This window comes from Macaca thibetana, chromosome 1 (genome assembly GCF_024542745.1).
Source record: "Macaca thibetana thibetana isolate TM-01 chromosome 1, ASM2454274v1, whole genome shotgun sequence".
NCBI classification, from domain to species: domain Eukaryota; kingdom Metazoa; phylum Chordata; class Mammalia; order Primates; family Cercopithecidae; genus Macaca; species Macaca thibetana.
The window spans coordinates 142,227,099-142,239,655 of NC_065578.1; the positions used below are offsets into that span (position 1 = coordinate 142,227,099).

Consider the following 12,557-nt stretch of genomic DNA (forward strand, 5'->3'; position numbering starts at 1 on the left):
TACAAGGCAGAGTCCCTGGAGAACAGGAACTGTGATTAATGCCCTTGTACTGCTCATGCCCAATGCTGGGCCTCCTACGTCGCCTGTGACCCAGCATTGTTTGCTGGCTGGATTAGTATGCTCACGAGTAAAACCGTCTGTCAGAGACAGTATAAATATGAATATTTTTGTCCAGCAGCAAATGAAAGAAGCCACAGGGAGAGGGCACATGAGCAGATGTGTGGCACTCACATGGCAAGATTCCCCTACCTTCCCCACTGGGAAGAAGTTAACCTTCAGTTTTTTATTTAATCTAACCCTAATTTTACATCATTTTTATATTTAAAACATTTTTAGATAAATCATTCATTTTATTCTGCCTTGCTTTAAAAAAAGTGACTGCAACAACTTGGTTCTAATGTTGTTCTTCAAATCAGAAACGGCAAAGGAGAAAACAGAGAGTCAAATCTAGAACCTCCTTCTGGAGACCCACAGCTCCTTCCCCAGACTGTAAACATCCTGTGGGCAGCATTGCGTCCACTCTGTTCTCTGTTGCATTCTCATGGCCTGGAACAGTGCCTCATACATATGCTGTAACCACTCAAAAAAAAATGTTGGTTGAACAATGAATGAACAAATGAATGAATGAATGAAAATGACGAGCTGCTGATGCAGGCTTCCCTGCCTTGCCAAGAGAATTTCCTCTCTCTGTAATCAGGTTTCTGCAATGCCTTTGGACCTGACAAACCAGACATCTCTCCTAGCCTGGCTCTCCTCTGTCAGCATGCGACACCCACGACATTCTGGGATCTATGTGTCAGAGGGTGACCTCTTCAGGAACAGGCGACACATCAGCTGCTTGTATGGCTTGGGATTTCCATGGCTGCCAAGCTCTGTAGTCTAGAGTCCAGGCTCTCATTATCTTGGGGAGAAATTGAGAGTTGGAGTTCTGTGCACCACACATGGATAGTCTATAAGGAACTTTACACATGTTATCTCTTTTAATCCTTACAAACTGCCTATGTGCGAATTTGTCTTTTCTCCATTTTACAGTTAAGTCTCAGGGGAGTAACAGACTTGCCTGAGATCACAGATCTAAGGGATCCAGCTGGGGCCAGAGCCCAGGCCTGGCTGACTTCAGAGTCTGGTGGACTCTTCCCACCCAGGATGTAACCCTGCCTGGTCATCAACATCCTCCTGAGTACAACCGCCGGCCTGAGAAGAACTGAGGGGCCTCACAATATAGTCATCTACACCAATTTCTAGCCACTTACAGTTTTCACCTATCCCTTCCTGCCAACCACACACATACACACTCACTCCCTCACCAGGTAATGAGGAGCAGAGGACCATAAAGAGCAGCTGCCCCTCCCGGCACAGCCTCCCTAAACTGCACAGGTCGGGGTGAGGGAGTTGCTTTGTCAAAGTGCAGGTGTGGTCACCGGCTCACAGGTGGCGGTCCACTCCACTGTCTAGGCGTAGAAGCGGGAAGAGCTATGGGAGTGGAGAAGGGGTTCTCGGCGGGCCGGCCTGCCAGGGCTTTCCTACAGCTGCCTGGTTTTGCTGCAGACTCTCACCGCCCCCTGCACCACCTCCTCCTGCTGCTGCCGCTGCTGCTGCTGCTGAAGCCCGCCTCCAGGCTGTGTGAAGACTCAACGAGGTCACTAGCGGCCCCTATTGGCACTAAGAGGTATTGCAAGCAGTCTATGGATTCGTGTGCACAGCAAGTTCAACCGACTGAAAGAAAATAGTGTTGTTTCATACATGGGTCTTCTATGATTTTTTTAATATATGACTTTTCATATATGTATTCCTGTTGGTATTAATAAATTAAAACTCATTTAAAATCTTCCTTAGTGCACTTTCTCCTTAAATGAATACAAAACATGACTATTCTAATGAGCAGGAAGCCCAAGACACTTTATTTAGCTTAAACCGAGGTCTCCATTATTTACAAGGTGCAATGTAAATAGAAACAGTTTGTTACCTTTAAAGTGCTGTGCGCCACAGAGGGCTGCTCCTTGTTTACACTGCCTGGTTTACTCATACACTGGTCAACGTCCAGGCCATGACTCCAGGCAGAGTCTCTGGTCACTGCCCAATCCCACCACTGGTGTTCATGGGACCATAAGTCACCAGGGGCAGAAGCCATTCCTGAGGCCTCATGACTGCCTATCTCTACGGCCAGGTTAAGAATTAAACAGCATTGTTAATCCCAACACTTTGGGAAGCCAAGGCAGACACGTCAGCTGAGGTCAGGACTTTGAGACCAGCCTGGTCGACATGGTGAAACCCTGTCTCTACTAAAAATACAAAAATTAGCCAGGCATAGTGGCGCATGCCTGTAATCCCAGCTACTTGGGAGGCCAAGGCATGAGAATTGCTTGAACCCTGGAGGCGGAGGTTGCAGGGAGACGAGATTACTCCACTGCACTCCAGCCTGGGTGACAGAGTGAGACTCTGTCTCAAAAAATAAGTAAATAAATAAATAAAATAAAATAAAATAAAAGAATTAGCATCGTGAACGTTCCCAGGAGAGGTGCCACACTGAACTTACAGAGGCTGGCTGTTGGGCAAGTTCGTGTTCGGTTTCATTTAAAGCAGCCTCTGAGTATAGGAAGAAGTGTGGTCAAGCTTCTCCTCCTCTCAGAAAGTGTCAAGTTTATAAATGGAGACTCTCAATGAACGCAGCTTACATGGTCATTGTGCACAGTATTCTATCACCTATAAAAATCCTATATCTTACATTATTCCAGTCTACCAGAAGAGGTATTACAAGTCCAGTTTATACCAATAAAGAAACTGTGACTTGAAGAGCCTAAGCAACTTGCCAGTGTCACACAATTAGGAGGTGACAGAGCCAGACAGGTGGAGGGTCTGTCTCCTCCCTTGGAGTTACCACTGCTATATCTTCCGTGTTTTGCTCAGCAGAGCACAGCCTGACACAAGTGGCTGCTGGCAAATGTCATTGCAGTCACAGTATTCGTGCATCCAGCAAAACCTTTTTGTTTTTTTTTTTTTTTTGAGTCCCCATGCAGTAATTGTGCTATATTCTTTCCATTAGGGGCAAGATGTCATGGAAGCAACAATGGCAGACTCCAGCCATTCCTTCAACCATGGGGATTAGTGTGTACGTCACTTTCCCTTAAGCAAGAAAAGAAAAATTCCATTTTCCTATTTTCCTGTTAGCAGACAGGCCTCCACTGTGCCGCCCACTGTGAGCATTTTACAGACAAATGCTCCCCTATGCCTCTGTATTTCTTTTTCTCGCACTGCTGTGCCACCCCGGGCTCTGCCTGTGGATGACTAACATCAGGAGGCAGGGCTGGGCAGGCAGAGAGGTCTCCCAGCTGAGCGCTTGCATTCCAGAAGCAACCCCAGCCATGGGACCATGAGTACCCAGAGGCAGAAAGCGGTGTGGCTCTGAGCAACCTGCCCAACAGCGGAGAGGCTGTGGACACCACTGTTTGCTTCCCTTCCCATGATTTATGCGATGCGGCCAGGCCTTTCTCTTCCCGATTTATGACCACCTGTCTTGGGAAGAACATAAATTAAACATCCATGGCAATTTAAATCTCAGTAAGAGATAGGAGAAGACACCTAGGCTGGCCGCACTGTCTCCTGGGGTATTAGAAGCAATTAGGGCTGGATTGTTGGGCTGCACAAAGCCTGCAGAAGATCAGGGGGGTGTGCTGGCTCCTTACGCCCCCCGCCTTCCCACCCTCACTCTGTGTTTAGGGTCAATTATCCTCCTTCTATAAACACAGGCTCCCAATGGAGGAAGGGGGGCCCTGAAGATGCAGAGAACGAGCCCAAACACGTGAAGTGCTTTGCGGAGGCCGTTTCTGCAAGAGCATAAACCTTCTAAATCCAGAGGGAAGGATGCCCCACACCGAGCAACTGGGGGGAGAGAGAGAACAAGATGGACAAAAAAGGATGACAGCCAATTCCCCAAACCACTTGGCTGATTTACACAGAACCATCTATTTCTGTCTTGCCTCCCTTATTTTATAGGGAAGAACACTCAGGGCCTGAGTGGGGGTGGGGGCAGGAGCACAACAGTTGGTGTGCTGCAGATCCTGGTCTCCTGACTCCCAGCCCAGGATCTTCCCTCTGGCCCTCCCTGCTTTCTGCCCCTAGTAGCTCCTCTGTGGCCATGGAAAACAGGAAGACTGAGTTCTGGTTTGTTCTGATGGTGAGTGTGCACATTTCACAGAATAGCTATAACCCTGCTCTTCTCATCAATGTTCTGTCACACATAGTGACATTTCCCCCAAAATTTTACTATGAAAATTCTCAAACAGGCAATTGGTAAAATAATTTTACAGCAAATACCCATTTACTCACTGCTTGAATTCTGAGCTTAACACTTGACTATATATATATTCTTGACTATATTTATTCTTGACTATATATATATATATATATATATATATATATATAAACACTTGACTATATATATCTGTCATCCAAACTGGAGTGCAGTGGCACAGTCTCAGCTCACTACAACCTCCACCTCTCGGGTTCAAATGATTCTCCTGCCTCAGCCTCCTGAGTAGCTGCAACTACAAGTGACCGCCACCATGCCCAGCTAAGTTTTGTATTTTTAGCAGAGATAGGGTTTCACTATGTTGCCCAGGTCTCGAACTCCTGACCTCAAGTGATCCACCAGCCTCAGCCTCCCAAAGTGCTGGGATTACAGGCATGAGCCATCGTGCCTGGCCTTGACTATACTTTCTTTATCACATATATATCTATTCATCAATCCACTGTATTCGCTCAGGCTGGTCTGTAGCCCTCCTCTTTGAAAGTTGCTGTAAATCACACCCAACGCTGTTGGAGTCAGGTAGAGACCAGCCACTTGCTATCCACCTCAAAGATTCCTTGAGTCCCACAAACCCCCTTCTCCGTAACTCCCTCCACCCACCCTGTTTGACTTCCCTGCTGACCACTGTATCCCTGCCAGGTGGCTTAGGCCCTCAAGGCCACCTGCTAACCTTGCTGCAGCCTGGCCCACACCCTGGGACTCATCTCCTATAGGATGACAGGTGCTAGCCAGAGAAGTCAGGCCATAGCCTCATGCTGAGGAGTGAGGTGACAGCAGGGATGACACCCCTCCAGCCCAGGGCTTCAGCTTGCCCAGAGAGGGGGTCAGATCTGGGACAGTAGAATTGTCAGGGAGGGATTGGGGCTGATCAAAGAAGACTGAATCGTTGGCCCCCAAAAAGGCATGAGGTTGGTGAAAAGTGGAAGGAAAGGGAGGCAGGGAGCCTCACGTTATAGAGAATGAGTCCTGCTCCACAAAGGCCAGTGCAACCTCTCTGTCATGCGCTCGTTCACGATGGTTTTGATACAAGATAGTCGCGTCTCAACTGCATTCCTTCTTCAAGGTTCCCAGGGCCCTCCCTTCTACAAGTTATACCTGGGGATGCCAAGTTAGGACCAAAGCCAAAGAAGGGTCTCAGGGACTGTAGAGATGAGGCCTGACACCTGGCCTGTAACTCAGTATTCAATGTCAAAGGAACCAATAAAGAGAAGCACCCTTAGTTCATTTTCAGTTTCAGCAATTTCCTGGGTCCCAAATTTGGCAGATAACAGCACTGAAGTGCTTGGATACTAAACTGTTATTGGTGTTGTTTTCACAAAAGTAATGCAGAGTAATTATAGAAAGTTTAGAGACTACATATAAGAATAACCCTTTTCCATAATTCTATCACTGAACCAAAACAGCATCTCCATTTTGCTTCATCTCCTTTCAGCCTTTTATCTACTCATGTGCATTTATGTTTTTTAAAAAGTAAAATCAAATAAAAATAAAAAGTAAATAGTGCTATTTTATAATCAACTTTGTAAAATCAACATGGCATCCTGACTATATATACAATTTAAAATGATTCTCGGTACTGTGCCTTTCACTTAAAATTTACCCTTAAGAAATTTTAAAGTAAACATAAAAGTAGAATAGTGCAATAAACCTCCCCATAATTATCACTCAGATTCTATTTATGAAGATTGTGACACATTTTTAAAATGTACTAATCTATCCTTTTTTTCTTTTTGCTAAAATAATATATAGCATATAGCAAGTTCCAGATGTCACATCACTTCACTCCTACACACATACTTCAAGCAGCGTCTCTAAAATATATTGACATTTCTAATATAACCACAATGCCACTAGGACACCTAGTACATTTTTTGGTATCATCTAATACTCAGCCCATAATAAAATTTGTCAAAATACATAAGCAATTTTTAAACATTGATTTATTTGAATTATGATTTCTAAATGAAAGATAAAAGTATTTATTTAAGCACATATGTTGGTGCTCAAAACACCAGCGAATGTTTCCCAAATCATCTCTTTGATGGGACCCCCTTGAGCTTCAAGACTATGTGTGTGGTGTTTTCACTGCTTCCTCTTATAAACATTAAGCAACAAATATTGCTTCTGTTCCAGGCACCTAAACCCGAGGATGAGCCCCGTCTGCCCAGTCCTACCTCTTCAGTGTTTCCAGCGGCTCCTTCCTGCTCATGACGCCGGTGTCTGGGTCCACTGTGGTTAAAATGCATCTGGAGACACACACAGAACATCATAAGGGGGACAGAGCAGAGTGGCCTTATCCCCACCCCCACCCCACAGGGACAGGAAAGCGCCTTACCTGGAACAAGCCATCAACCTTTTCAGTTCCACGTCACCAATAAGAAGCTCGTCCCAGGAATCCTAGGAAACAAAGCGCAAACTCCCATGAGCACCTCCAGGCCCCGCCGCTGACACGTGTGTAGAGACTTCCCAGGAGCGCCCGCACCTAATGATGTCACCCACATCAGCGATGGCAGCCTTCTGTTCTCCCCCAGCCCTGCTCTGCCAAGCCATACCCACACACCTTCGCATTCCCTCTCTCTGGCTTTCACATGCCAGTTCATTCCCCTGAGATGAGATTTCTCTCTCCTCTCACTTGTAACTGTCGTGGAAACTCACCTCGCTCAGGGAGGCTCCCTGATGATCCCACTTGACTCCTGGTGGGGGTTGGGGTGCACAAAGTGGATGGGGTGGGTGAAAGTGGGGAGGGGGACAGGAGGGGACATTACTCATTACTTCAGTTCGTATCAGATCCCTTCGTGCCTGCCTGAAGTTATATGGCTCAAGAGCCTGAAGTCATTGAGTACGTGCATGTCTCGCCGGCCAGATACGGACACATCAGGAGCAGGGCCAGCAGCCTCATTCCTCTTTGATTTTTGCTGGAGCATTTACGAAGCACTGAAGCCAGGGGAGCTCTGCAGGCATCGCCTGTGGGCTGGGTCAGCGGAGCCTACTTTCCGCGACAAACCGCATTAGTGGACCAAGGCCCTCCAATCTAGCAGCCGAGATAGGCCATCCATACATGGAATTCTAAAGATCAATATTCTGTTTTTAAATGCCACAAATATTCACAAAAAGCACTCCAAGGCAGCATGTTGTGTGTTGGTTTCACTGTGCAGGCAATACTCACTGTGGGGATTTAGAGGCACAGCTCTCCGGGCTGGTCTGGTTAGAGGAAGTTTTATGGAATAGGTAAGATAAGTGCTGAGTCTAAAAGGGCAGAGAATTTGAGAGGCACAAAAGAAGGGTAAGGGGACTCCAGGCAGAGGGGACAGCAATAAGAAGGAAGGGCGCTGAGGAGGCAAAGTTCATTTGATTATAGTCCTGACCTTCTTACCCTCGGAGAGAATTGCCCGCCACACAAGGGCGAAAGGCAAAGACCTGGAGTTAGAAAGCAAACTGCCTTGTCCTTGGTTGATGATGAGCTGAGGGACAGAGTTTCAAGCTCAGAATTTTAACTCCAATAGTGTGTGTTATTCTTGATATATATGACACCGGGGTTTTGTTCTGTCATAAATCATAAAACGCGTCTCAGGTGCATATTTTCAACAGTCCAGAAAACTGGGCACAGCGGATTAGCACAGCCACAGCCTGTCCTGTGAACATTTCTCCACAAGGAGGCACTGTGGTCACAAAAAACACATAAAAAGAGTATAAAAGGAGAAAAACAAGGGTTCCACTTAGGAAATTAAGTTCTTATTAATTAAAGAAATATTTCCGGAGCCCCTTCTATGTCCAGTAAAAACTACTGGGGATTGAGTCATAAGCACTGATGAGCCCAGGAAAGTCTTCCTACAGCACCTGGAGGTGACCAGTTCAAACAGGACAAGCATGGCATGGGAGAGGCTCAGAGCACACCATAGCTTCAGAGACGGGAGGGAGCTCTTTGAGGTCCTGCCATCACAGCAGGCTTCCCAGGGGAGAGGGCTTTTAATCCAGGCTTTCAGAGAATGTCAAGAGTTTTAAGTAGGGAAGGGAGTAAGAGTCTCAGTGACCAGGAGACATCAGTTTGCAGTTTGGAGCTTTCACTGGTGATATGGTTTGGTTGTGTCCCCATCCAAATCTCATCTTGAATTGTAGCTCCCATAATCTCCATATGTCATGGGAGGGATCCAGTGGGAGATAATTGAATCATGGGGGCGGGTCTTTCCAGTGCTTTTCTTGTGATAGTGAATAAATCTCACAAGATCTGATGGTTTTATAAAGGGCAGTTCCCCTGCACGCATTCTCTCGCCTGCCACCATGTGAGACATGCCTTTGCTTCTCCTCTGACTTTTGCCATGATTGTGAGGCCTCCCCAGCCATGTGGAACTGAGTCCATTAAGCCTCTCTATCTTTATAAATTACCCAGTCTCGGGTATTTCTTCATAGCAGTATGAAAATGAACTAATACAGTTGGTAATAAAGGCTGGAAAAGCAGACTGTGGCAAGGTTACAGAGGAATGTAATGATTGAGTGGGAAGTGTGGACCTTTGTGACATGGAGAACCACTAAAGGCTTCTGAGCAAGGCAGCAACACTGATGTTTTGTCACAAACTTTTAGAGAGGGAGAGATCACGCTGATCAGCTCTGGGAGGCTTGGCTGTGGCAATATTCAGGAGGGAGCACTTAGTGGTCCAAACTTAAGGTAACAAACGTTGGATCTGGCTGGTGGTTGAGAATAGAAAGGGGAGCCGATGTGGCTGGGGCTGGGAGGAACACAGCAGAGGGAGGAGCCAGGGCTGACTGTCACCTTCCCAGACTGGGTGAAAGAAAAAAATGAGCTGCCTGGATAGAAACAGCGAAGTTAACAGAAGGAGTTTGGGGACCAGGCACGGTGGCTCATGCCTGTAATCCTAGCATTTTGTGAGGCCAAGGCGGGTGGATCACCTGAGCTCAGGAGTTCGAGACCAGCCTGGCCAACATGGCAAAACTCCTTCTATATTAAAAATACAAAAATTAGCTGGGCGTGGTGGCACATGCCTGTAATCCCAGCTACTCAGGAGGCTGAGGCAGGAGAATCGCTTGAACCCAGGAGGCAGAGGTTGCAGTGAGCTGAGATCACACCACTGCACTCCGGCCTGGGTGACAGAGCAAGACTCTGTTTCAAAAAAGAAAGAAAGAATGAGTTTGGGGAGGTGGGGTGAGGGTGTAGGGGCTGGAGTGTGAGCACCTAAGTCTGAGTTTCTCTGTCAACCAACAGAGAGTTGGAACTGTGACACGGCACTCCAGAGGGGGTCCGGGTGGACATTTGAGGGACCTACATCAGGTGACAGAGGGTGATGCTGCAGGAGAGTGTGATCACCAAGGAGGGGAGAGAAAAGGGTCAAGGCCAGAACTTTTGGAAGTAAGGAATGAGGACAAACAGCAGAGAAGTAAGGGCAGTGCAGCCAAAGGAGAAACGTTTCAGTAAGTAGTGCCCATGGGTCCTCAGGGTGGGGTGGCAGCGACTGAAAAAGTCACTGACTGTGGCAGGTGGGGTGGATGTCTCCACTGTGGCTCTGGGGAGAAATGAGGTATAAGAAATGAGTGTGGGGAGTGCCGATGATGAAGGGAGGCAGAGAAAAGCCACAGTTGCTGAGAAAGTAGGTTCTGAGATGCGGAGTGGGTCTGCTTTCCAGAAACTTCCGTGCAGGTCCTCAGCCTTCCTCCATGCTAGCCTGCTCTCTCAGCTGCACCCTGGCCCCACCTGCTCTAATCCTTCTCCAGGCTCCTGGCAGAAGCAAATATGTACCATGCAAATCAGATTCAGTCACTCTCTGGCTAAAAATTCTTCCCAGACTCCCCAAAACCTGACACCAAATACCTGTGCTCTCAGCTCCCCTCCTCTCCTGAGCCCCAGCGCTGTGAGATGACCATTCTCTCACATCTTCATAGCCCTGTGTATGCACCCCTCCCTCAGTGCTCCCCCTTCTCCTGGATAATACTTATCCGGTCATTCATTTAACAGATAAGTAGTGCACACCTACTGTGTGCCAGGGGCTCTCCTAGGGGCTGGAGATAAAGAGCTTGCATAGGGGAAACAGACAATACACTAATACCTGAGTACACACGGCTTGTTAGGTGGGGTGTGTGCTGTGGGGGGCTGGATGAGTGGGGTCAGTGAAGCCTGCAGCAGGGGACTGAAAGAGGCACTGGAGTGAGCCATGAGGCCTGTGAGGGAAGGTATGCCAGGCAGAGGACCCAGCCAGAACACAGAGAAAAGGCCAGTATGGCTGGGGCAGAATGAGACAGCAGAGGGGAGTGAGAGGAGAAGGGGCTGGGAGCTGGCGGGGTGTCATGTTGGGCCTTCAAGGCCATCCATAAGGATCCCATCTTTTACTTGAAGAAAGGTGGAGAACTGTGAGAGGGCTTTGAGCTGAAGAATCACATGATGTTACTTACATCAACAGGGTTACTTTGACAGATGTGCTGAGAACAGCCCATGGATGGTGGCAGGGCTGGGTCAAGAGTGGGGCAGGAAGGCCAGTGAACCCAGGCTATTGCAGCACCAGTGGTGACTACATCCAGGCAGGGAGGGGTGTGGGGAGGAGGGCCCAGCCATAAAGATTTGTCAACTGTAGGAACTTGGGATATGAGACAAAGAGAAGAACAAAGGGTGGTTCGCAGTTTGGGGCCTGAGCCAGCAGAAGTCAGGGCTGCTGTGGGCTGAGATGGGCGAGACTGGGCACAGCAGGCTTTAGGGTGGAAACCTGACCCTCAATTTCAGACATCCTGACATTGGATTAGACATCCACATGGAGCTATGGAGAAGCAGGGGAAAGCTCTGGCAGAAGGATATAGTTAGGAGTCCTCAGGGCAGATGAGGTTTTGAAAATGAAAGAAAGAAAGAAAAGAAAGGAAAGAAAGGAAAGAAAGAAAGAAAAGAAAGAAAAGAAAGAAAGGAAGGAAGGAAGGAAGGAAGGAAGGAAGGAAGGAAGGAAGGAAGGAAGGAAGGAAGGAAGGAAGGAAGGGAGGGAGGGAGGGAGGGAGGGAGGGAGGGAGGGAGGGGGAGGAAGGGAAGGGAGGGAGGGGAGGGAGGGGAGGGAGGGGAGAGGGAGGAAGGGAAGGGAGGGAGGGGAGGGAGGGGAGGGAGGGGAGGGGAGGGGAGGGAAGGGAGGGAAGGCAGAGAAGGGAGGGAAGGGAGGGAAGGGAAGGAAGGGAAGGAAGGGAAGGAAGGGAAGGAAGGGAAGGAAGGAAAAAGGAAGGAAGGAAAGAAGGAAGGAAGGAAGGAACAGATCAGAAAAGTGAGTGCAGACAAATGAGAAAGGTTCTGAGACCAGAGCCCTGGGTGCCCCACGCTTCAGCTCACCCCACAATGCAGGTGTTAGTCACGTCCCCAGGTCTGGCTGCTCACCACCCTCCTGGCCATGTCTTACTGGACTGTGACTGCTTGTTCACTATCTGACCACCCTGAGCTCCTCAGGAGAAGCAAATGCATTTCTTCAACCCTTGTTCTCAGGTGTCTATTCACAGCGCACACCACACAGGGGCAGCAACCCACTAGATGATGGGTGAATTACTAGATACAAGGCCGGCTCAGCCACCATTGTGTTACCGCCCAACTTCACATACAGAATGTTCTCAATTAGGAAACACTCAGAGATAGAGAGAGAGATGCGGGTTTTTAAAGTAAGATTCAATTGAAAGAAATCTCCGAGATCTGAAGTTCTACTCTGGGCCGTCTCCTCTTCTCCTCTCATCCGAATCTTACTGTCACAGAATTTTGGAGTGGAAATGGCTTCAGTATGACCCTTGGTGCACAGATCACACCAGGGGAAAGAAAGCTTAAAGCCGATCATAGGGAGAAAGCTGGGGGGTCTGAGCCAAACTCCCAGGAATGAAACTCTTCCTTACCTTTCTGTGGTACTTAATGTCCTAGAACTTTTCCACAAATTGTCATCGACCTTGATTCTCACAGCTCCCATCAGGCGAGGGAGTCATTGGAATTGCCCATGTTTTACAACTGCAAGAAGCAGAGGCCTCGGCAGGTTCGGTGACCTGTTCAGGCTTGTGTGGTCACTTGCTGAAGCAGGCAGAGTGGAATCCAGCTGTCCCAGCCCCACGGATATGCCCTAGAATTCTCAGGGTTCCTCTGGCCTTGTACAATTGGGGTTCAAAACCCAGCCCCTCCTTGCTGTGGTATAGCCTAGGGCAGGCCACCTCACCTCCCCAAGCCTCTCTCTTCTCTCCTGTAAGATAGGAATGATAGCTTTACCCTGCTGGGCTCTGTGAGGCATAGAAGAGACAACATACT

General features: G+C 48.2%; 1 protein-coding gene across 3 annotated transcripts in view; it reads right to left on the reverse strand.

The window, feature by feature from the left end:
- MTARC1 (mitochondrial amidoxime reducing component 1) overlaps positions 1-12,557 on the reverse strand; it is a 43,379-nt gene that overhangs the window by 16,595 nt on the left and 14,227 nt on the right. For 2 of the 3 annotated variants that reach the window (XM_050761284.1, XM_050761277.1), the window contains exons 5-6: positions 6,642-6,703; positions 6,481-6,552 (exon numbers count right to left, since the gene is read on the reverse strand). In XM_050761284.1, coding sequence (XP_050617241.1) covers positions 6,481-6,552; positions 6,642-6,703 — 134 coding nt within the window. Of the gene's footprint in view, positions 1-6,480; positions 6,553-6,641; positions 6,704-12,157; positions 12,493-12,557 lie in introns of those variants that run through there. The other variant, XR_007719808.1, reaches the window with a different exon arrangement.